Source organism: Sceloporus undulatus, chromosome 6 (genome assembly GCF_019175285.1).
Source record: "Sceloporus undulatus isolate JIND9_A2432 ecotype Alabama chromosome 6, SceUnd_v1.1, whole genome shotgun sequence".
Classification (NCBI taxonomy): Eukaryota; Metazoa; Chordata; class Lepidosauria; order Squamata; family Phrynosomatidae; genus Sceloporus; species Sceloporus undulatus.
In genome coordinates, this window is record NC_056527.1 from 10,249,715 (window position 1) to 10,274,899 (window position 25,185).

At 40.5% G+C, this 25,185-nt stretch overlaps 1 protein-coding gene across 5 annotated transcripts in view; it reads left to right on the forward strand.

Moving 5' to 3' along the window:
- Positions 1-9,309: 9,309 nt before the first annotated feature.
- The window catches only part of ACTR3B (actin related protein 3B), a 37,025-nt gene continuing 21,149 nt past the window's right edge, over positions 9,310-25,185 (forward strand). For 3 of the 5 annotated variants that reach the window (XM_042475854.1, XM_042475855.1, XM_042475856.1), the window contains exons 1-4: positions 9,310-9,440; positions 21,869-21,924; positions 22,392-22,516; positions 24,908-25,018. In XM_042475854.1, the coding sequence (XP_042331788.1) occupies positions 9,397-9,440; positions 21,869-21,924; positions 22,392-22,516; positions 24,908-25,018 (336 nt within the window). In that variant the 5' untranslated portion in view covers positions 9,310-9,396. Of the gene's footprint in view, positions 9,441-17,270; positions 17,337-21,868; positions 21,925-22,391; positions 22,517-24,873; positions 25,019-25,185 lie in introns of those variants that run through there. The other 2 variants (XM_042475858.1, XM_042475857.1) reach the window with 2 other exon arrangements.

The window sequence follows — 25,185 nt, forward strand, 5'->3', positions numbered from 1 at the left end:
AGACTGGCATTTTTAAAATCCCAATTTGCCTGGTAGCAGTACCACATTTTTGCACATTGGCTACAATTATTTATTTCATGTATGATATTACCATCTGTATGATATTACATATCAACTAAGAATGTTACAGCATAGTTTTTTGTGGGTTTTTTGGGCTATATGGCCATGTTGTAGAAGAGTTTATTCCTAACGTTTCGCCAGCATCTGTGGCTGGCATTCTCTGAAGATGCCAAAGCCACAGATGCTGTTGAAACGCCAGGAATAAACTCTTCTAGAACATGGCCATAAAGCCCAAAAAACCCACAAAAAACTACAGAAGCCTTCGACTTCATAATGTTACAGCAGTTTTATGTGCTGGGAGGGAATTTATATGGAATAGCAAGTCAGTGTTAATTTCTAAACCCAGGAAGGTGAGGTAGTTACTTCTTGGCATCTGAGAAGCTTAGAGGATGTCCCTGGAGCTGGCAGCCCTGCCGGTGTTCTTATTCAGAATTATTATTCATTTAATCACCCAGTTAGTGTTCTACCATGACCTATAGGTTGCATTCACTGCAGCAAAATCCTTTCAGAAAGTACACATCCATTGCCTTTTGCGTTTGCTAGGTGTTCACATCTCCCCCCCCCCCCCCCCTCTTTTGGGAAAAAAAACCCCCAACATACAAGACAATGATTAGTACAGTATGTTTAATAGTTGAACTTAGCACCCTGCAGGCCAGCTTATGCTGCATAAGGAAGGAGCTTATATAGATCAGATTGTACTCAAGAAGGGAATGTGTACAGTTGAATTGTAGCTGGAGGGCAGAAAGAGCTGCTTGTCTGTTTCTTCTCATTTTCTAACTTGAGATTTATATGTCATTTTGCCGCAAGCTGAGCCTAAGAAGACTGGCTGTTTCCATGAGTCACACACAGCAAAATGTGGGTCATGTGCAATGAGAATGGTGGTGAAAGTGAAGCTTTGCACATCAGTGAGCAAGGATGTTTTAACACTTGTGTGTAAGAGTGCTTTCTGCATCAGGAGATAACAGAATCATAGAATGATAGAATTGGAAGACATCGCAAGGGCCATCCAGTCCAACCCCCTTCTGCCATGCAGGAAATTACAATCAAAGCATCCCCGACAGATGGTCATCCAGCCTCTGTTTAAAGACCTCTAAAGAACTGTGTGGCATGCATTGTACCTGTTTCCTAAATACTGTACATGTTGCCCAGTTCCACTTCATGTATCTCTTTTCAAAAGTGTGCATCTATGATACTTTAAGTACAGGATGAATATGAGAAATACATGTTTGCAGCTAAGTATTCGCTGTCTAGCTGTGATTGGCAGTCCTTGGAAGACTGTATACCTGCCTATGAAATTATTTTTCTTCTTTATCATGAGTGAAATGCCACCTGTTTACATGCCATAAATGAAGATTCTACTTAATTCTGGAATGTGCTAGCTAATTAATAGATCAGTTTTGTGAAGAACTGTTAACAGGAGAATGGTGGTCATGATGTAGTAGTTACAAAATGATAGAAAGTTCAGTGTGCATTATGTATATTATTTCCATCTTTTCTATAATTGCTCTAGGGCAGTATTGCTACTGTACATTGCAGACAGAAAGTATGGTCTTTCAGTTACCTAACTGAACGTGGGGTATATTTCCAAATGTGTAGATACAGCAATCCTATGTCTACTCATTTGGAAATATACCCCACTGATCTCAAGGGACTGACTTATGTGCAGGTATGCATGCTGCTGTGCTGTTCATCTAGATTTTTCCTGTTTCACAAGTAGTATTCTACCAGATAGAACAGTAGCTTTTCAGCACCTTCAATACTGTTTTTTATTCCAGGGCAAATCAGAAGATGGAGCCAGCTGACCATATCTACATTGGAGTGTTGTAGTTGGTTGAAATACTTCTACATAAACCAATGTATGGATCATACTGTTGGACTAGTTGAAAGGGATTGTTTACCACCATGGTATGAAATCCCTGATGAATAATCCAGTCCTCACTCAAATCCAGTTAGTTTTTACTGGAAGTCACTGTTTTTGGTATGGCTTTAGTCCAAAAAGCTGTGTATAGCATTTCAGCCACCATATAAAACTTGTATGCCTGTTTGCCACTACCAAACTGAGGAAAGATTTCACATGCCTTGTGAATAAATACTGTTTTTATCATAGAAGACGCAGGAGTATCCTCCTGTAAGTTTTCATTTGGTTCTAGCGGGCATTCACATATTCTTCAAGAAGTTACATTGGGATGGCATAATTCTCAAAACACTTGCATAGCCTCTTGTTTCTGAGTGGTTTAAGGATATTCAAAAGCCTTGCTCATTAGTGAGAAAATGATTTCATTTACCTTTGGAAAGCACTCATTTGTATGCCAAGATGGTAGAATATTCAGCCCCATAAGGGTGCTTATTGGTTAATTATGTATACCTATGGTCAGTTTTTATTATAAAATTGAGCATTATAGCACCTTTGCCTGAACTGAGAATGCCCTCATTAAACCTCTACATTGCCTGTAAGGATACTGTGGTCTTAAATGTTGTTTTTCAAAGATGTCCATATTTGTGTTTATATGAGAGCTAGGGTAGTTTGGTTTCTTATATTTCCTTATATGCTTAAATGATTCTCATGTCTTTGCTTTTTAAAATGCTTTCTTTATAAAGCTTCTTCTACTAGAAGTAGCTGTATAAAGAGAGCATTTTAAAAAGCATTCTTTTACTATTTTAGTAGAAGTAAGTACAGTACACCTACTTCCACATAATCTGGTTATTATTTTGAGTGGCCTAATTCTAAATCTAGCACCTTGCTCTTTGGTTATTCTAAATCTAATACCTTGCTCTTTGGTTATTCCTTCCAAATGTTGAATATTGTTCTGAGATTTCCCTCTTTGTTTTAAGGAAGGCCCAAAGATATCCTGAGCTTTTCTCTGGGTCAGACTGAGTTGGGCAAGAGGTTGTGGCAGTTTTATTTTGCAGGAGTATTGTTCTTAAATTGGCTAAAGTTGAATGGTAGATGTCTTGCACAGCTGACATTTGCTTTTCTTAAAAATGTAGCGAAAGTATGCACAGAGAAATCTGCCTGCTGTCTTTGCCTTACTAGTTGTGATATATTTTCAAGACTTCTCAGTAGGCAGAGAAATCCTTCTTTCCACTACAAAAGTTCATCTTTGCTTTCTGTACTTTGGGGAATGACCAAGCTTGTTATTTCAGGAGATGAGACAGCAGTTTGATTTTATTTTTAGACTTCTGTCATGTAAGTTATACTGAAATGGAATTCCTTCCCATGAGACACTAGGCTGGCCCTCTCTCTGATCTCTTTCTGCTGGGAGGCAAGGACTCTTGCTCAGACTGCCCTTTAGCTATTAACTGGCTGCAGTAGAAAGGCCTTTTAATGATGTGTGCTGTACTCTGCCTTTAGGCTTTTAAAACTGTTTTGAGTTTGATTATTTCTTTGGTTTTTTAAACTTTTGTACTTATACATTGTATTAGCTGTATTTTGTTTTAAGCAGTACTGCACTCTGCTTTGGGTCTTATACTGGGAGAAAGGGATACGGGTTAGATATATAAACACTATAATATACAAACACTGCAACTGACTTTGGAGTTTATCACACTGGAGTTTATCACACTAGGGGAAAAGATGGGAATCTGTCAATAAAAAGTGGTGCTATAATTCCTCCTCATTCACGGAATAATTGCGGAATAATTACGACTTTGTCATGTGATAATCTTTGCCAAAGCGCACAATATCGATGGGAGCATGCTCCTTTTTTTTCACATTGTGAAAAACATTCCAAATCTATTCCAAATCTCCAGTTGGTTTATAGGTGGTCCATCTGTTGAAATCATGTCCATAGTGTAGAAGAAAAGTGGTGACCAGATTTCTACAATGCCATCTTCCTTTATCTCCCCCTGTCCCAGCAAATTGTAGATGGGAAGTTAATTTTTCAGATAGGCCAGACACTGTTAAGCATACTTATCACATTTGCAGATGACACCAAATTAGGAGGAATAGCTAATACTCCAGAGGACAGGATCAACATTCAAAATGATCTGAATAGACTAGAAAGCTGGGCCAAAGCTAACAAAATGAAATTCAACACAGAGAAATGTAAGGTACTGCACTTAGGGCAGAAAAATGAAATGCACAGATATAGGATGGGAGAAACATTGCTGAATGAAAGTACATGTGAAAGGGATCTGGGAGTCCAAGTAGACCACAAGTTGATGAATCAACAGTGCGATGCGGCAGCTAAAAAGGCCAATGCAATTTTAGGCTGCATCAATAAAAGTATAGTGTCTAGATCAAGAGAAGTAATAGTGCCACTGTATTCTGCTCTGGTCAGGCTCCACCTAGAATATTGTGTCCAGTTTTGGGCACCACAATTCAGAAAGGACATTGAGAAACTGGAGCGTGTCCAGAGGAGGGCGACTAAAATGGTGAAAGGTCTGGAAACCTTGCCCTATGAGGAACGACTCAGGGAGCTGGGGATGTTTAGCCTGGAGAAGAGAAGGTTAAGAGGTGATATGATAGCCCTGTTTAAATATTTGAAAGGATGTCATGTTGAAGAGGGAGCAAGCTTGTTTTCTGCTGCTCCAGAGAACAGGACCCGGAACAATGGATGCAAGCTCCAGGAAAAGAGATTCCACCTCAACATTAGGAGGAACTTCCTGACAGAAAGGGCTGTTCGACAGTGGAACACATTCCTTCCTTGGAGTGTAGTGGAGTCTCCCTCCTTGGAGGTCTTCAAGCAGAGGCTGGATGACCATCTGTCGGGGTTGCTTTGATTTGGATTTCCTGCATGGCAGGGGGTTGGACTGGATGGCCCTAGTGGTCTCTTCCAACTCTACGATTCTATGATCCTTTTAATGAGAATATTTTCATGGTTTTCCAGGATTTTGTAATTTTGTAAGTTCTTCCCATGTACAAAGTATGCAATGTGTGAAGTGTCCTGGAGCGGGAAGCCTGGTCTTCCTTGAATAGAGGTTTATGTAATCCCAGAAGAATCTACAGTATTTCCCTATTTTTATTCTTAGCAGATCTGACATATTTTTCTCTCCACTTACTTATGATTTATACTTTCTAGTCTAACATATGGTGACATTTCATTTCCCAATATTCAATTGACATTTTTTGATGTTTCTTTTGGACTGCTGTCTAAGTACATTTGCAAATAGTTTAGTGCTTGTTTTAAAATGAATCCACTCCCAGAATTCCTTTTACAATCTATTATTTATGACTTACAAATGTGGAGATCAAAAAGAAAGGAATCAGATGTATATTACATTGTGACATGTGGCCCACTGGGATTACAAAACTCCAGAAACTTTAATGCTAAATTTGTGTAAAAGGAAGATTTCTTCTTCCTTCTGCAAATCCCATAGTTTGTTGCATTTCTTTGAAAGATGCTTAATCAGTTTTTCTTGTTTTATTGACAGGTTAAAAAAATGTACACTTGACTTCTATATTTTCTTTATATACTAGAAAAACAATTAGGACAAATGCTATCCTTCTATACAGTGGGATCTTGTTATCCACTGGGGTTTGGTTCCAGGATCCCCTGTGGATATCAAAATCCATGGATACCCAACTCCTATTCAATATAATGGCAGAGCAAAATGGCATCCCTTATTTAAATAGAAAATCAAGGTTCACTACTTGCAGTTTATACTTTTAAAAAAAAAAATATTTTCAAGCCGTGGATGCTTGAACTTGTGGATAAAAAAATCCTTGGATAAGGAGGGTTGACTACTGCTGTGTACTTATATAAATTTGGATGTGAAACTTTGCAGGAGAAGTACGAAAATAATCTTACATTATATATAAATAAAATTAGAAACACATTGCTTGGATTAGTTTACATGGATTCCCCTCATCTAGAAAGGTAGCTCCAGATGTAGGACTGATATAGGTATGTCCTGACCTATATTGTAATGCTAATCTATTTCTTCACTGAATTTGCTGGATGAGTTTGATGTATATCCTTCTGGCTGGGCTTCTTCTTTCTCACCTCCATCCTTTAATTTCTGTCCAGCATTTAGCTGCACACATTATTACATCCACCCACTGCTCCAACCATATCTCTCCTTTGTTGTCATCCCTTCACTGGCTCCCCTTCTCCTTCCGTATTCAGTATAAGCTCCTGTTATTGACTTTTAAAGCCCACCATGGGGTGGCCCCTCCTTATTTATCAGACCTTCTTTCTCCTCACCTTCCCGCTAGGGCCCTCATTCTGGTAGTCAAGGCCTGGAGAAGAGAAGGTTAAGAGGTGATAGCCCTGTTTAAATATTTGAAGGGATGTCATATTGAGGAGGGAGCAAGTTTGTTTTCTGCTGCTCCAGAGACTAGGACCCATTGGAGCAATGGATGCAAACTAGAGGAAAAGAGATTCCATCTCAACATTAGGAAGAACTTCCTGACAATAAAGGCTGTTCGACAGTGGAACACACTTCTTCCTCGGAGTGTAGTGGAGTCTCCTTCCTTGAAGGTCTTTAAACAGAGGCTGGATGGCCCTCTGTCGGGGATGCTTTGATTGAGAGTTCCTGCATGGCAGAATGGGGATGGACTGGATGGCCCTTGGGGTCATCCAGTCCAACTCTATGATTCTATGAGTCTCTTCTAACTCTGTGATTCTATGATTCTATGCTATCTCAGCTCAGGATTTTCTCTGCCCCGTCCCGGATTCATTCCTTTTCCCTTGCTGCCCCTCACTCCTGAAACCTCCTTCCCCCACGAGCCGCAAGGGTCATCACTTCTTTAACTAGTTTCAAAACTGAGTTGAAGACCATCCTGTTCAGAGAAGCATTCCCAGGCATTGCATGACTATTATTTGCTATTTGACATTTTTAATTTGAACCCTTTCCTGTATTGTTATGTATTATTTATATGTATTATGCTACTACTTCTTAGATTGTACGCCATGGGCAGGTTTACTCGTATCTATTTTATTGTTTGTATGTACAGCGCTATGCAGATCTACAGTGCTATATAAATAAAGCATAATAATAATAATAATAATAATAATAATAATAATAATAATAATAATGAGGATGCACATTCCCATTCAGGAACACAAATTATACGAATTATGATCAGGAGAGTTGGAGTCTGTTCTTTGTATTTTGGAGGCAGGCTGGAGAAATGGGATTAATAGGTGAAAAATCCTAACCAATTTAAGGTGCCAGTTCTCCTTCCTCAGACATATTTGCATCTTTTCATTAAACTGTCAGCAAAAAGGGACAGCATTAAGGGAAGGGAAAAAAACCTGTCTGTCCCCTCCATTCCACTGTGTTGGTGAAAAGAATGCTGGGGTGTGACAGATAATGGGAGATGTACTTTCCCTGGCCCAAGGGATCCTGCCACTGTATGAAAAAGATGGAGAAAAGAGCAAAAATGATCAGGAAGATCCTCGGTGTGGAAAAGTTGCGACGTTTAGTGCTGTTTAGCTTAAAGGTGACAAAGGAACGCAGAGAGATCTTGTAGCCCCTTTGAGACTAACTGAAAGAAATTGGCAGCATGAGCTGTCATAGGCTTCAGCCTACTTCCTCAGATGCATCTGGTGGTGACTAAGAACGTGCATGTTAGAGGTATATAAAATTAAGTGTGACTGAGGATAAATTGGAAAGGCCACTGTGCTGAAGCTTATTTTAGGGCCCAAACAGACAGGCCAAAATAAAGCTGCTTCGGGTCACTTTGGAGGTATGCTGTTTAAATGATACTCTCATCTTAAAGAGGTCAGAAGTTGCACCAAAGCTGTGCTCCAGTCCTTATGACTGGAGCAGGGCTTCGGCGTGGTTTTCGGACTCTTAGGACTCATGCGTCATTTAAACAGTATACCTCCAAAGTGACCTGAAACAGCTTTATTTTGGCCTGTCTGTACAGTATATATAACATGGTGTCAAACACTGAAGTAGAACGGTTGGAAATTCAGGACAGATGAACGGAAGTATTTCTTTGTGTAACACATAGCTCTACTGTGGGATTTTTAAGCTTAAAATCCACTCTTGCTGAACAAACATATGTGCAGCTATCATCATTCCTTTTATTTCTGATGTTCCTGCAACATGTTGTTTATGTAGCCAAAACAGTACCACCTCCACACAAGAGGCAAATACTATAAACAGGTGTGGGATCTCTGCAGAAATCCCCTTAAAGGGGAGGAGAAAAGGACAGTGAAAAACCCCAAAACAAGCCATTGAATATAGAGCATATGAGATTAGAGCAGGAATGGAATGGAGTATTGAGCTGCACGCTTTCAGCCTCAGTGGCAATGGCAAACCTCCTCTGAGCCAATCTTGCCAAGAAAACCCCACAATAGGGTCGCCTTAAGTTGGAAATGACTTGAAGACACACACTGAAGCTCTGTCCTATGGCATCCTGGGATGTGTAGTTTCACATGGGTCTTTAGCCTTCCCTGCCAAAGAGTTCTGAAGCATGGAAACATGGCAGTCAAAGTGGTGTCAAACCACATTATTTCTACAGTTGTTGTGCACCTTCAAGTTGTTTCTCACATATGGTTACTCTAAGGGTAACCTATCATGGGTTTCTCTTGGCCAGGTTTTTTCAGAGGAGGTTTGTCATGACAATGTAGATCAGTGGCTTCCAAACTCTGGTCCTCTAGGTTCTTAGACTGCAACTCCCAGAAGCCCCAGCCAAATTAGGCAAGTGCCAGGAGTTCTGGGAGCTGCAGTCTCAAACATCTGGAGGATCAAAATCTGGCTCTCGAATAGCAGTGATTCCCCAACTTTTCTCCTCCAAGTACTTAGACTTCAACTCCCAGAAGCCTCAGCTAGACTGGCCAAATGCCAGGATTTCTTGAAGCTGAAGTCCCAAAATCTGGCTCTCTAGTAGCAGTGATTCCCAAACTTTGCTCCTCCAGGATCTTAAGACTCCAACTCCCAGAGGCCCCATCCAGGTTGGCCGTGTCAGGAATTCTGGGAACTGAAGTCCCAACAATCTGCAGGAGGAGGACCAAAATTTGTCTCTAGTAGCAGCGACTCCCACACTTTTCCTCCTCCAGGTTCTTAAGACTTCAATTCCCAGAAACCCCAGCCAAGCAGGTTTTGGCCAAGTGTCGGGAATTCTGGGAGCTGTGGTCCAAAACAGTGCTTTGGGAGAGGCCTCGGGCCTAACTCCGCCCGTTGCTAGGCAACCGTGGGCGCTAAGTTGAAAAGGCTGAGCGACCCAAAATGGCCGCCGGGGGCGGGGCGTGGAGACCCGGCTGCTTGTTTTACAGTCACGTGGTGCCTGCGGGGAGGGGGAGGAGAGAGGCGTGGGTTTGGCGCAGGCGCGTTGCGGTCCTGAGTCGACTGACTTAGGCTTCTCTGGTCAGTTGGGCGGGAGGGAGGCAAAGGGACGGCAGGGCCTCGCTTCGTCTCCTCGCGTTTTCTAGGGTTCTGCAAATGGCGGCCCGCATGCCCCCCTGCGTGGTCGACGGCGGCACCGGGTGAGTGATTGACCAGTCCCTTCTCCAGGGAAAGCGCCGCCTCCTTGTTTATGGACTTACTTTATTTATATACCGCCTTTCTCCCAGGCTGGGATCCAAGGCGGCTTCCATCACTCATTGAAAGGGTTGCAATAAAAATAAAAACCGAGACAGACGTCAAAAACAAAACAAAACCCTATAAAAAGGTATAAAAACCGATTTTTAAAAAACACATACAAAAGTTAACAGTATAGAAGGCTATAAGACTGATTATTATAACACTCTGAAATAGCATTAAACGATTAAAACGCTTTCTTTGTATACCGCCTTTCTCCCAAGCCAGGACCCAAGGCAGCTCCCATCATTCATTGAAATGTGTACAATAAATAAATAAACAATCAAGACAGATGTAAAAAAAATAATCAAATGGTATAAAAATTGATTTAAAAACATACAGAAGTTAACGGTATAAAACACTATAATGCTGCTTAAAACACTATAAAACACTTTGAAAACACTATAAAACATTATAAAACTGATTAAAACACTATAAAATAGTTTAAAAATGGATTAAAAGCATACAGAAGTTAACACTATAAAATGTTATAAAACTTAAAACACTAAAATACTATAAAACTGATTTAAGAACATAGAAAAGTTTAAAAAAGCAGATAAAACACATACATTTACATTAAATGGTACTATTTTGTGTGGAAGCATTAAAAAGCTTGCTTAAATCAGAATGTTTTTGTTTGCTGAGGAGAAGAACCTAAATCCTTGAATCGTCATCATCATAAACTTTTACGAAACAAATGTCTTGATTCCTTCCAGAGCTTGGGTGCATTGCTTTTGGGGACCAGAGTTCCCAGCATCCCCAGCCCACCCAGAATATCCCTTCTCAGCTCAATGAGATGTGAGCTGGCGTGGGGCAGTTGTTTGAGCCTTGGGCTGCAACTCTTGAGACCAGGGTTCGAATCCCCGCTCAGCCATGGAAACCTATTGGGTGACCTTGGGCAGGCCACACTCTCTCAGCCTCAGGGGAAGGCCATGGCCAAACTCCTCTGCATAATTCTTGCAAAGAAACTCCCATGATCGGTTCACCTTTGGGTGACCATGAGTCAGGAACAACTTGAAGGCACACAACTCACACACGCACAAAGTGCTGCTGTTGCCCACATGCACCCATTTGTTCAGCACATTGAGTCGTCTGATATGATTCCCTCATGGTTTATTTTCAGTTACTTGGGGCCCGAATGGACAGGCCAAAATAAAGCTGCTTTGGGTCACTTTGGAGGTATGCTGTTAAATGACACACGCATCTTAAGAGGCCAGAAGCTGTGCCAAAGCTGCACTCCAATGCTTAGGACTGAATCATGACTTTGGTGCAGCTTCCGGCCTCTTAGGAAACTTGTCATTTAAACAGCATACCTCCAAAGTGACCTGAAGCAGCTTTATTTTGGCCTGTCTGTTTGGGCCCTAAGTATTATTTTTGGAGCTGTGCCCTCATAAAGTGAAGTATTAAAGGAACAAAGCAAGGTACAAGCAAACTTTGGAGCAAAATGGATTCGGATTTTGGATTTTTTTGTTTTGTTTTGGATTTTGGAATACCTGTATTTGCATATATCTACATCTTGGAGATGAGACCCAAGAATAAAATCAAAATTCACTTATGTTTCATATATAATAATAATAATAATAATAATAATAATAATAATTTGTTTTATTTATATACCGCTATTCCAAAGATCATAGCGGTGAACAGCAAGTAAGCTAATTAGCAAGTAAGCTAATTTGCCCCCAACAGTCTGGGTACTCATTTTAGCTCCCTCCTTGGAAGGATGCAAGCCTGAGTCGAGCTTGGGCCCTTTTGCTGGTCTTGAACTCGCAACCTTGTGGTTTTGAGTGAATGGCTGCAGTACAGGCATTTAACCACTGCACCACCAGGGCTCCTATATATATACACCTAAAGGTAATTTTATACAATATTTTAACAGTGTTGTGCATGAAACAAAGTTGGTATACAATGAAACATCAGAAAGCAAAGGTATTACTATCTCTGCCAGCCATGGATTTTTCTTTCTTTTTTGCTTTTTGGAGTAGTTCTGATTTTATTCCGGATAAGGGATGCTCAGCCTGTATTTAACCTTCTTCCCTGTCTGACAGAGAGAAGGACTGTACACATTTCTGTCACTCTTCTTCTACATATACTTTGCAATCAACCAGTTTAGAGTTTAGGAAATGTGTGATGGAATGAGCCGCTCAATCAGTTCTGAGTGTCTTCCTCCCTGAAGTGCTTAATGGCAAGTGCCTGCCCCACTTTATGTATTATCTCTGCTGCCTTCAGAAGCAATCCTTGTTTTCTCCTATCTTGAGAAGAAGGGGCAGAGTCTGAAATTCTCTTAACTTGGAGTGGCAACAGCTACTTAATTTTCCTTTCTTTCCATACGACTCCTTTGGGACTCATCTTTCCTCTGTAATTTCAGGGCAGACAAACTTTCATCTGAGTTGACATGAGTCAACAGTGTGATGCTGCAGCTAATGCAGCCAATGCAATTCCAGACTGCATCATTAGAAGTATAGTGTCTAGATCAAGGGAAGTAATAGTGCCACTCTATTCTGCTTTGGTCAGGCCTCACCTGACCAAAATTCAAAAAGGATGTTGACAAATTGGAGTGTGTCCAGAGGAGAGCAACCAAAATGGTGAAGGGTCTGGAAACCATGTCCTATGAGGAACGACTTAGGGAGCTGGGAATGTTTAGCCTGGAGAAGAAACGGTTAAGACAAGGTATGATAGCCCTGTTTAAATATTTGAAAAGATGTCATGTTGAGAATGGAGTAAGCTTGTTTTCTGCAGCTCCAAAGAATAGGACCCGGAACAACGGATGAAACTACAGGAAGAGAGATTCTACCTCAACATTAGGAGGAACTTCCTGACAATAAGAGCTGTTTGACAGTGTTTTGCTGTAATGTGGCTTCATGGTATTTATCTGGATTTACTTTCTCCCAGTTTTACATGCCTTCCTTTGCCTGCTATTCCCATTGTGTCACCTCTTTAAAATTATCCTCTTGATAAGCTATCAACATGGGTCTTCCCTTTTGGTCTCCTGTCATCAGTTGCCTCAAAGAGTATCCTGCATTTCTTTCTCACGGTTACCATATTTTGCTAGCCTTCCTACTAATTAATTTTTTTCCAGCCTAATGTTTCACATACTGTATTATGAAGGGACAGCATGCATAGTCAGAAAATAGGATTTGAGAGCATGGTGTTTCTGATAGTTTGTTGAAGCCGCTCCTCTTTACCCTTTGTCAGCTTTTGGGGATTTGTTCTTTTTGCCATCTGTGTATCAGGTTTGTAATAATCAAATGGAGATCATTCATTGTAAAAAGTAGGAACCGTTTTTATAACAGTTTAGTTGATGCTGTTATTTTTTCAGTGCTTGGGAAAATGAATGGGTTGATGCACAATTTCCTCTTAAAATCCATTTCTTAACCCAGAATAGAAGCCTTCTCTTAGATCTCTTCTCCACTGCCACCCACATTGTTTTGGTTATGGAGGTTAAGGAAGCTTTTGGTCATGCACATTGAAGTTCACACCAGCAACTCACTTAAAAATGTCTAGGGAAATAAGTTGGGTAGAAATGACAACAGCAAGAAAAAGTAAACAGAAAGAAGCTTATTTATAACACGTTTATTTATAGCCTGTATTTTTCTCCAAAAGCAGGACTCAGATTAAGACAAACACAATACAGTTAAAACATACAAAAGTGAATATGACAATGGAGTTAAACTATTACTTGCACTAAAACAGTTTAAGCATACAATTTAAAATAATCAAAAGCAGTTTAAAAACAGTACAATTGAAACAGTACAACACTTTAAAAATGGCTTTGTTTTAAACATTCACTTCTCAAAAATGTGTCAGAATCAGAAAATCTTTGCTTGCCAATGGAAAGACAGCACTGAAAGATTTGCCTCCAGAAATTCTGTGTTGTGCACAATTATGAAAGCTGTCTTTTCATACATGATCAACAAACAGATAGTTTACAGTCCAGGTCTTCTTGCTCCTAAGACTTCCTAAGTTATAATGTATGTTGTTGTTATTGTTGTTGTGTGCCTTCAAGTTGTTTTTGATTTTGTTATCCTATTTATTCCTAAAGTGTTCTCTCTCACATTTGTGCAATGACCATACACCATTCGTACATCTCCAAATTGCATTGGCGTGTGGCTTCTGGCCGAGACATTTAGGTAACTTCAGCTCGAGTCTTAGATGAACAAGCAGAACTGGTTCCTGGGATCATTAGTTTTATCTGCAGTCAGAAGAATGGTATTGTGAACCCTCAAAATGTTTGACCTTGACAGAGACCTCAGTATTATGGTTTCTATAAAGTGGTATCTCTTCCTCCAGCATCTTATTGACATCAGTTTATGTTTAAAATTTTCACTTTTAATGAAAAATGACCAATAAATGATTTTAAATAGTCAGTAGAAACAAAATCAAACTAAAGTTAGTGATGCAGTTCTTGAAATCCAGTCCTTTTTGTTAACTGGATATTAAGTGTAATTTATATAATCTGATTTCAGATGTTGGAATTGGTGCTTGTACATTTCTCCTTCCCCTGTAATTCAGATTTCCATAGTGCCTGATCACCCAGTTTTGTTCTTTATGTACCATGTGAAATGTGTATATACACATTTCTCATCCCAAATAAACAATTTGAATTCTTGGAGTACAGATGAGGCACAGGTCTCTTAGCTATTTCTAAGTCTACAGAAAAAGATATGCCTAAAATATTTGGTGGGTGTCAGGAGATAGGACTTAGGGGCTTCATTATGCAATCTGAAGAGAAATCTCTGCATTTTTGCATAGAGCTTTATGGGACAAAATTGATTGATTGATTGATTGAAATTTTATTTCTATACTGCCGTTCCTACGATCACGGCGATTTACAGACAATACAAATATAATACAATACAGATTAAAAGAAACAAACATCCCAATAAAACACCCCGATTAAAACCAGCATAACTATTAAAATCCATATAGAATCAATCAGAATTACTAGAGAGTTAAAAATCCAATGCAATACAAAACAACAATACTACACACAGTACACATAGGGGAAACAGTCAGGACATGTGGGAGAAAGCTTGACGGAATAAATGAGTCTTCAGGTTCTTCTGGAACGACTCCAGGGAGGGGGCTGAGCGGAGCTCTTCAGGGAGGGCGTTCCAAGATTGCGGGGCTGTCACAGAAAATGCCCTTTGCGCCGTTGATACATATTTTGTCTTGGGAACACTCAAAAGTTTTTTCACCCTGACCTGAGTGTGCGGGGCGGATTGTATGGGGAGACGCGGTCCTCCAAGTACTCTGGGCTCAAGCCATTTAGGGCTTTATAGGTAATGACCAACACCTTGTATTGGGCCCGGAAGCAGATTGGCAGCCAATGCAGGTCTTTCAGTATCGGTGTTATGTGGCTGGCCCTGGAGCTACCAGTGACCAGCCTAGCAGCCATATTTTGAACCAACTGCAGCTTCCGAGCTTGGTACAAGGGTTGCCCCATGTAGAGCGCGTTACAGAAATCAAGTCGAGAGGTTACCAGTGCATGCACCACTGTTTCAAGGTCCCCCCCGGTCGAGGTAGGGACACAGCTGGCGTATCAGCCGAAGCTGATAACAGGTGCTCCTGTCTCATCCACCTGAGCAGTCAGGTGAAGCGAGGAGTCAAGAAGCATCCCCAAGCTGCGAACTGAGTCCTTTACGGGGAGCGTGACCCCGTTCAGGACTGGTGGACAAACCTCCTTCCCAGGACCAGGAGAACCTATCACAAGTACTTCCGTTTTCTCTGGATTCAGGCTGAGTCTGTTTTCCCTCATCCAGCCCATTACCGACTCCAGACAGGCATTGAGCGGAGAGATGCCATCCCTAGTCACTGCATCAGTCGGAGACACAGAGAAGACTATTTGGGTGTCATCAGCATACTGATAACACCGCGCCCCGTGTCTCCGGATGATCTCTCCCAGCGGCTTCATGTAAATGTTAAATAGCATAGGGGACAAAATCGCTCCCTGAGGGACCCCAGATGTAAGGGCCCTCTTATCGGAGCTTACACTAAAAAAAGTTAAATTTCTAAATAACTAGGCAGCCATATGCCTAGGATTTTCCTAGTTCTGAAAATGAGTCTAGCATGTAAGGTTTGTACTTAATGTAATTGCATAGATTTGTTAACATTTGTTAGTTTCTTGAAAGGCTGAAGTAGAAAGGAAATATTTATGTCTTATTACACTATATGTAATAACCACTTGTCCATCTTACAGTGATAGCAAAAGTCTCAGGCAAGTGATAAACACTCCCAATATGTAAGCTATATTAGTTGCAGTCAGGGTCTATGTTAATAAGACATGCATGAATTTCACGAGTGAATCTAAAATAGATTTGGCAAGTGCTTCATTATGTCATTAATATTTATTTATCCTGCATCTAATTTATAGGGCACAATTAAAACATTTTTACCACAATTGCTAATATCTGCATGACCACAGTAAGCAGCCTGATTGTTTCAGCTCCATTTATGGTTGTGTAAATCTCCTCTTACAAGTTTTCCTAGTGATCACTTTACATGCTGATCCTGATTCCACGTAGGACAGAGAGATCTATTTTAAAACTGAGATGATATGCCTCTCTGATTTGAACTCTCTGAACTGTCTTATGTAGTGTTTCATATTAAATTTAATTAATTAATAATAATAAATAAATAAATAATAAAATTTTTATTTATATTTCCCCGCCTCTCCCAGGTGGAACGAGACAGTATTACAACCTAGTATAAGTATACAGTTACAGACTTTGACAATAAAATATAAAAACATATAACAATCGAACAGTTTAACAATTAAAAACACATTATCAAAAGCGACAGTGGCCTGATATTCTGAGAGTGTGGGGTGGATTATGTAGGGAGAGGCGTTCCTGTAAGTAACTCGGGCCCAAGCCATGTAGGACTTTAAAAGTAATAACCAACACCTTGTATTGCGCCAGGAAGAAAATAAGCTAATAAATTTATTTATAATAAGTTAAATAAACTGCTTAATTCAGCAAAGAGAGGTATCCTTGAGACTGTTTTGACTTCTTTTATTGTTGATGCTGTGCTGCCTTGGTGATTTGAGAGCATACATAAATTGAGAGCATATATAATTAAGCATACATAATTGGGAACAAGTTCCCTTGAATCCTGTAAGGCTTACCTTTGGCCAAATATGCCTAGGGTTGTGCTGTCAATACAATTTCTTGGAGTAAAGGTGGCATACAAGAGCCAGAGACTAGGACTCTGAAGACAAAGGTTCAAATTTCCATTCAACCACAGAACAGAAACCCACTGGGTAACCTTGGACAAGTCACACAATCTCAGTTTCGGAGGAAGAGAAGAGCAAACCTCCTTTGAATAAATCTTTCCAAAAGCCCATGGTTTGCCTTAGGGTTGCCAGAACTCAGAAATGACTTAAGGACACATAACAACAAAAGTTGAGATGTAAAACCAAAGCCCTGAACACCATAGACAGCTGATGGTATTAACTCCAGTAGCAACTCTTAAAAGAAAGAGGAAGGGATTGTTAGCATATTGTGTTAAATTAATCTAATTTAATCAAAGTCTTTAACTTACTCCTCAACTGTCCAGTTTGGCAGGTACAATCCCAGTTAATAATCTGCTGTCCTACTTTTTCGGCTGCTTTAAAAATCTAAAAATGTTTTAAAATTCAAATTTTTAAAATGTTCCAGTTTAAAAATGTTCCAGTTTCTCTCTCTTCATCCCATTTTCTCTCTTTGTCATCAGATTTAGTTACTGCAAACTGAGTACAACGTGCGACAGTACAAAGTTGAAGAGAGGAAGGGATTGTATCATGTCCTTCCCATTAGACTTGGGTAAAAGCAAACTGCTGCAGCTTTTAACCTTTGTGTTATTCCACATTAATAACATTTGTCATGTTGACCACACTGATCATAGAATCATAAAGTTGAAAGAGACCACAAGGGCCATCCAGTCTAACCCCCTGCCATGCAGGAACTCACAATCAAAGCACCCCTGACAGATGGCCATCCAGCCTCCGTTTAAAGACTCCCAAGGAGGGAGACTCCACCACTCTCCGAAGAAGTGTCTTCCACTGTCGAACAGCCATTACTGTCAGGAAGTTCCTGCTAATGTTGAAGTGAATCTCTTTTCCTGTAGCTTGCATCCATTGTTCCAGGTCCTATTCTCTGGAGCTGCAGAAAACAAGCTTGCTCCATTCTCAATATGACATCCTTTCAAATATGATATACCTTTATGATGTTGCTTGGCCATGTGTGTCTCAGTTTTTATTTGTGAAATGTTGGCCTGATACAGACAGGCCAAAATAAATCTGCTTCGAGTCACTTTGGAAGTATGCTATTTAAATGATGCATGCATCCTAAGAGTCCAGAAGCCGCACCAAAGCCATGCTCTAGTCCTAAGGACTGGAGTGCAGCTTTGGTGCAGCTTCCAGACTCTTAAGACTCATGCATCATTGAAACACCATACCTCCAAAGTGACTTGAATCAGATTTATTTTGGCCTGTCTGTATAGGGCTATTAGTGGGTGTGCTTTAAGCCTTGCATACAATATTTGCCATATGCAAATATTCTTAATAGAATTTGAAGAGAGATTCATGTTTGATGTATACATGACCGAACAATTTAAGAAAACTTCAACTTAAGTCTTGATGTGTGAAAATGCTGTATGGCTTGTTTAGGATATTTATAAAGTCTAGAGGTCTTGACAGTGTATTGAGACAGGCATTGTGGTTCCCAGGCCCTCTTCAAGAAGCAGAATGTTAGCTGCAGTGTTATGAAGTTTTGCTGTATTGAAAGCTGGTGATGCAACATTGTCTGAAGCAAAAATAAACAAACAGGGAGTGTGCTGTATTTTCAGAACAATAAATCCTGTGCTTTAAGTATTGTGGCAACAAGAAATGAGTCATCTCTCATGCACCTGATATGTCAGACTGTGCACAAGTGAAATACTACCATAAATTAATTGTAGAGAACGTGCTTTGCAATCCCTGCCGTCTCTGGTTGGAAATGTGTCTGAAAAGTCTGGTACAGATAATCATCCTGACCTTGGAGACTTGTTTCCTACCAATATAGAGAGCACTGAGCTTACAGGGGCCAGTGACTGTGTCATAGTTGTGTATGTTGTTGTGTGCCTTCAGATAGTTTCCAACTTACGACGACCCTAATACAGTGTTTCCTTGGCAAGTTTCTTCATAGGGGGTTTGCCATTGCCATCGTCTGAAGCTGAAAGAGTGTGACTTGCCCAAGGTCATCCAGTGGGTTTACATGGCTGAGCCAGGATTCAAACCCCGATCTCCAGAGTCATAGTCCAGTGCTCAAACCACTACATCACACTGGCTGTTAATATATTTCAGCATTTAAACTAGCCCTGTATATTGATTGATTTATTTAAAATCTTTATAGATAGACTTTAGAGTCAAACTCTGGGGGCAATTTTCTTCGTCCAAATCTCTTGCATGTTGTTAAATCAGTTAGAATCAATACACTAGGACAGGGGTAGGCAACCTTTTTGAGCCGGGGGCCGGGTTGCTGTCCCTCAGACAACTGGGGGGCCGAAGCCCAAAAATAAATAATTAAATATTTTCTTTAAAATAAATAAATAAATAAATAAGCCGGGACAAATGTAGGACAAAATTTTCAAATGGAGGACACACTAAAATTTGCTGATTTTTAAAAAAATGTTAATATAAATGCATGTGTCGGAGGCTTCTATAGACAATTGTCCCCCTTGCCCGCCACTTGCCCCCCCTTGCCCGCCTTCTCCTGATAGGCCAAAGGCCCCACACCCTTACGCGAGAGGCCAAAGGCTCCGGCGGCAATCGGCGGCAGGACTGGGCTGGGGCCGGTCCCAAGGCCTTGCCGGGCCGCATTCGGCCCGCAGGCCGCAGGTTGCCTACCCCTGCACTAGGAGTTGGGTTTAGATGGATTTGGTAATGCTGTAGTCCTATCCTAGGTCCAAAACGCACTGCAGAAATAGTCCAGTTTGAGACTACTTCAACTGCCCAGGCTCAGTGCTAGGGAATCTTGGGAATGGTATTTTATTGAGGCACTAGAGCTCTCTGACAGAGAAAGCTAAATGTCTCACAAAATGACAGTTCCCAGAATTCCCTAGCATTCAGCCAGGGTAGTTAAAAAGGATTACTGTACTTCTGCAGTGTGTTTTGGACCCTAGTTTCTGGAACTTTAAAAGGAAAAAGTGAACTATGCCAGAGAGTGCCAGATAAAGTAAGTCGCAAAAACTCAAATTGTTCAGATTGATACATGGTAAATCAAGAGCAATCAAGCATGTTATGCTAAAGGCAATCGGTTTAAATTAAGCTAGCCCAAGTCAAAGCAAACTAGTCTTGTGTTGTAGGTGTGCCTCCAAGTAATTTTTGACTTATGGCATCCCTAAGTGAAACCTATCATAGGGTTTTCGTGACAGGTTTCCTCAGAAGGGGTTTGCCATTGCCATCTTCAGAGGCTGAGAGATGTGACCTGCCCAAGGTCACTGGGTTTTTGTGCTCGAGCAGGGATTTGAACCTTGGTTTCCAGAGTTTGTAGTCCAACGCTCAAATCACTGTACCATGGTGCTCTCGCACTAGTCTGCTGGGAGTTCAGTTTTTGGTGATTCAGTTGAGAAAGATCAGGACTGTGGATAGCTCCTTGTGTGTTTGATTAGCTAAACTGGAGAAAAGTATTCTTTTGGCAGAGGGCTAGCTAGGTCAGTTTGTTGTTAGGCACCTTCATAATAATAATAATAATAATAATAATAATAATAATAATGGATCGATGCGGGATCACAACAAGGTTAAAATTACTGTACCATTAAAACCACAGTGAAAAAAAAATAAAAACATAAAAACATTAGAATCTAAAAACAGTAACATCAATCAATCAAGGGGTCAGCTGGTCTCATTCCATACTAGTGATCTAGTATGTTGACCTTAACGTATTGGTGACCTTATTGTATTGTTTTCTTGCAAGAATTATTCAGAAATAAAACATATTTGTTTAATATCTGTTTGCCATTTGTATTCTGGCCAGTTCTTTTTATTATCCCCAGCTTCTCAAAATGCCAGGAAGCTGACATGATTTTTTGACATTGGCTGCATAAATAATCCGGTTTGACAACACTTTTAACTGCCACAGCTCAATGCTATGGGAACTGTAGTTCTGTGAAACATTTAGCCTTCTCTATCAGAGAGCTCTGGTGCCACAGCAAACTACATTTCCCAGAATTCCATAGCATTGAGCTATGACAATTAAAGGGGTGTCAAACCAGATTATTTCTGCATTGCGGTTGCAGGCTTTGTTATGTACATTGGAAGTGATGGTACAGGTAGAATACATAGCCATATTAGTCTGGAAAGTCAGTGTGCAAAGGGATCATGTAGCACCTTTGAGTCTAACTGAAAGAAAGAAATTGGTAGGATGAGCTTCATAGACTGAATTTGTAGGTTGAAAAATATCCTACAAGTCATTTTTTTAAAATGGCCTTCCTCACTGGCCCAGCATGGATATGCAATCTGCTAGCCTCCTAAAAGCCTAGTATGAAATCAGAAGTAAAAATTGTGTTCTATCAAACATAATATGGACATGAACTTTCCCTCTCCTGCCAGTGCGCCGAGGTTTTGCATAGAGTTTCCTTCCTTTGTCGCTACTACAGAAAGGAAGCAGTCTTGCAGGCAGTGATTTTGGTCATTTCAAAACTACTCACTGATGACCATGGAAGTCACCATCAGGGAATTCTTGATAATCTGTGGTTACCAGATGAGTTGGTAAATATAAAGCTGATCTGAAAAATGTATTCAGTGAGCCTTGTTTAACATGTTATATCAGAGCGATCCTCTCTCTTTGATGCTCTAGATGTTTTTCCTTTGTCTTCCAGAGTCCCTTGGCCATACCAAGTCCAAAACATCTACAGTTGGCATTCGATATCTGTGGATTTGCCATCCACTGATTCAAGCACCTGCAAATGGCAAGCCCACATTGTCCTCAAGGGTGGCACATGCATATGGCCGTGCTGCCATTAGGGACAGCCTCCATTTTCCCCAGTGACAGCATATGCACATGGTTGTGCTGCCATTAGATACAATGAGTCCCATTGTCCCTAATGGTGCCGTCGCATGCCCATGCCGCTACTGGGGACCATGGAGGCTGTCCCTGATGGCAGCCCAACCATGTGCATGTGCTGCCATTGAAATCCTGTTGTCCCTAATGGCAGCATGGCCATGTGCATGCACCACCATTGGGAACAATGGAACTCAAGCATCTGCAGATACTGACTGTACAATGTCAATGTAGCTTTTTTCTTTTTTAAAAATGTAGCTTTGTTTTTTTTCTCTTCCTATGAAATGCATTAAATTTTTATTTTCTTGTTTTAGGTACACAAAACTGGGTTATGCAGGGAATACAGAACCACAGTTCATTATCCCATCATGTAAGTAGGTTTTGCTCTCCCTTCTAAAATTTTGTGCTCACTGATAACACTCAATGGCAAGTTTGTTTCTCAGCCATCTAGTTCTGCTTTCTTTGGAAGGAGTATGCATCTTCTTTTACTTCTGGGAACTGGTATCAACTACACTAGTGTTGCTGAAGAGAAAAGCTTGCTTCTTGCCAGGACCAACCTCCATTAAACCAGTTTCTGGTTGCCATGACAAGTTCTGTTTCCTTCCTATCTCTATTGTGTTGTTGCCAGAGATCTGCCATAGTAAACAAGTGACTTCCTTTTTATCTGACTCCATGGAGACAACTTGAATAATCTTGTGGGAGTCTTCTGGTCAATTTAAACATTGAACTGCTATTCTCACCTGGCTGTGTAAAACTGGCTAGCATTTTAGAGTTTTAAAAGAGTGCACATGTTAAGCAAGGTTGTTCCCTTTACCTTTTATTCTTTTTTCCATGTAGGTATTGCAGTAAGAGAATCAGCAAAAATAGGTGACCAAGCACAGAGGAGGCTGACACAAGGAGTTGATGATTTAGATTTTTTTATTGGTGATGAAGCCCTAGAAAAACCAACCTATTCCACAAAGGTAAGCAAAAAACGGAAGCAATCAAAGAACCTATTGCCAAGCTGACTTTTGTTTTTGCATAACAGGATGACAGCATTAGATGGATTTCAAGATGTCTTAAAAATTTTTGACTCCAAAGGATATGCCTTCAAGTGACTTGTCAACGTATGGTGACACCATGAATTTGATAGAGTTTTCTTAGGCAAGGAATACTCAAAGGTGATTTGGCATTAGCATCCTCTGAAACATAGCCCACAGCACCTGGTACTCATTGGTGGTTCCCCATCCAAGTACAAACCAGGGCTAACTACTTGGCTTCCAATGCCAGATGGGATCTGGTGCCTTTAGGGTGTTAGGCCTGTGTTCTTATGATTAGAAAGTAATTAATAGAGTGGAACACAGCCAATGCAGTCAGAGTTCCACTTGGTCACCTTCTGCTACTCAAAAAATCTTGTATCATTTCTGCTCTTCCTCCCGCGCTGATCCTTATCCTTGAACTGTTTCCTGGTCTGTGGGAACTTCTCTCTCTCTTCAAGTCTTTCCTCAATCACGTTCATATAACCCTACTCCTTAACTGACTGAAGTGGAGTCAAAGTATGTGTAAATAGTATGTTTCTTCCTTGTTAACCTTGACTTTCTTTTTACGTACTTGGTCTTGACTTTCCCATTGCTGTAATGTAGACTGCAGAATGCTTGGGGAAGGGAAACAGTGTATTTTGTTTAAGTGACTCTGTGAAGCATCATGTGCAAAGCTGTCTGCTTTCTATGTTCAAATTTAGGTAGGATGCCTCCTTGTTTCAAGGACATTCAGTGTCAGGTTCGCTTTTTCATGGGCCCTCTACAGTCTCCTGTCCCATGCCTCTTGCTACTCTTCCTTTCCAGCATGCTGACCCCTGAAGGGCTTCACATGCATATGCCTCATACATTGCGTGGAAGGGAGAGAATCAAAAGGCACCCTTTTTATCCAAAAATGTATCTGCTGAATATGGATATAGACAACCTAGAACAAAAACAAAGGAAACTTTTATTGTATACTGTATGACCACAGCTGCTAGAATACATTATGCATCAAAATGGAAAGAGAAGGAATGTCCGAATGTAAAAGATTGGATCCTGAAGTTATGTGATTATATGGAGATAGATAAATTGATGCATTTGTTAAAAAAGAAATCACTTGATAGTTTCAAGAAAGATTGGTAAATGGGTTCAAATTTTGATTTTTGGGTTGAAATGAGATGTGTGTGTGTATGATGGCAGGGGGTTGGACTGGATGGCCCTTGGGGTCTCTTCCAACTCTATGATTCTGTGATTCTATGAATGAGTGATAAATATAGTTTGTTAAAAATATAAATTTTGCGATAAAGAAACTAAAAGAAGGTAGATAAATACAGAGTCAAAATAAAAAGCAAAAATTGAAGTTTATTTAAAATAGACAAAGCAACAGTGTTTAGGAAGGAAAATGTGTGTAGATGTCTAGAAATGGTTGTGTAATATATGATAGGATAGAGATAGTGTTAATGTTAAATGCAATGTACTGTATTTCATTGTTGTCTAATTGTTGTTTAGTTGCTTGTTCTTGTTTTTTAATTTTTATCTTAAAATAAAAAAGGAATCCTCTTGATTAATTGCCAAATGGGCAATTAAGTGAATGGAAGTGTGTTCAGACGAGTATTATGAACTTTTTTTTTGGGGGGGGGGAAGACTTTTTAGTAACTTGTAGCACTTGTGTATGTATGTTGCACGTGTGTTGAATGTTGGAAGGAAAATGGAGACAGTGAAAGCAAAGGGTAGTGGCATACAGAAACTGGGGGAAAAACACTGCCTCAAAATCGCCATGCTATGTTGTTGCATGAGCATCCTGGCAGCATTTGCAATTAGAGTAGGGAAAGGGTGGGATGTTGTGGGGGGAGGCAATGGAAAACGAGGTGTGTGCGGCCCTAAGACCTCTTAGGTCTGTCACTAGCCCTTTTTTCAAAACCAGAAGTGACCAGAAATGGAACAGGCTCAGCTCATGATGTGCATCTTGTGCACAGTGTTGTCTCCTTGAATGCGCTGTTGTTTGTTGTACTGTGAGAAACAGAATACACAACTGCTGATATTATGTGACTTGTTTGTTTGGTACAGGGGTACCCCGGGTTACGAAATTAATTCGTTCCGCCGCCGCTTTCGTAACCTGGAATACTTCGTAAGGCGAAAAAGCCATAGGCGCTAATGGGGAAAAGCCGCGATTTCGTGTGAAATAGCGCCGAAAAGCACCAAAATTTTTTTCGTAACCCGAAACAACCTTTGTAACCCGGAACAGTTTTTTTGAATGGATTTTTTTCGTAACCCGGAAATTTCGTAAGGCGGCGCATTCGTATCCCGGGGTACCAGTGTAGAGTGACACGTTGCTTCCATTAATCTTTGCTTCAGTGGCCTATACGACATGGTATTATAGAAGACTGGGATCTTATGGAAAAGTTCATGGAGCAAGTTATTTTTAAATATCTTCGGGCTGAACCAGAGGACCACTACTTCTTAATGGTAAGGTAAACAGGCAGAAGGTATTCCATTCTTAACTTGGTTTCTCAACTGGGATAGAGGACTGGCTTGGTTCTGTAGGCTGGATTGTTCTCTGTGACCACTCTAATAGGCAGAATGATGCCAGGGAGCTGGCAGTGGCAGCTCATGCCCCCTGGTGCTAGTGAGGC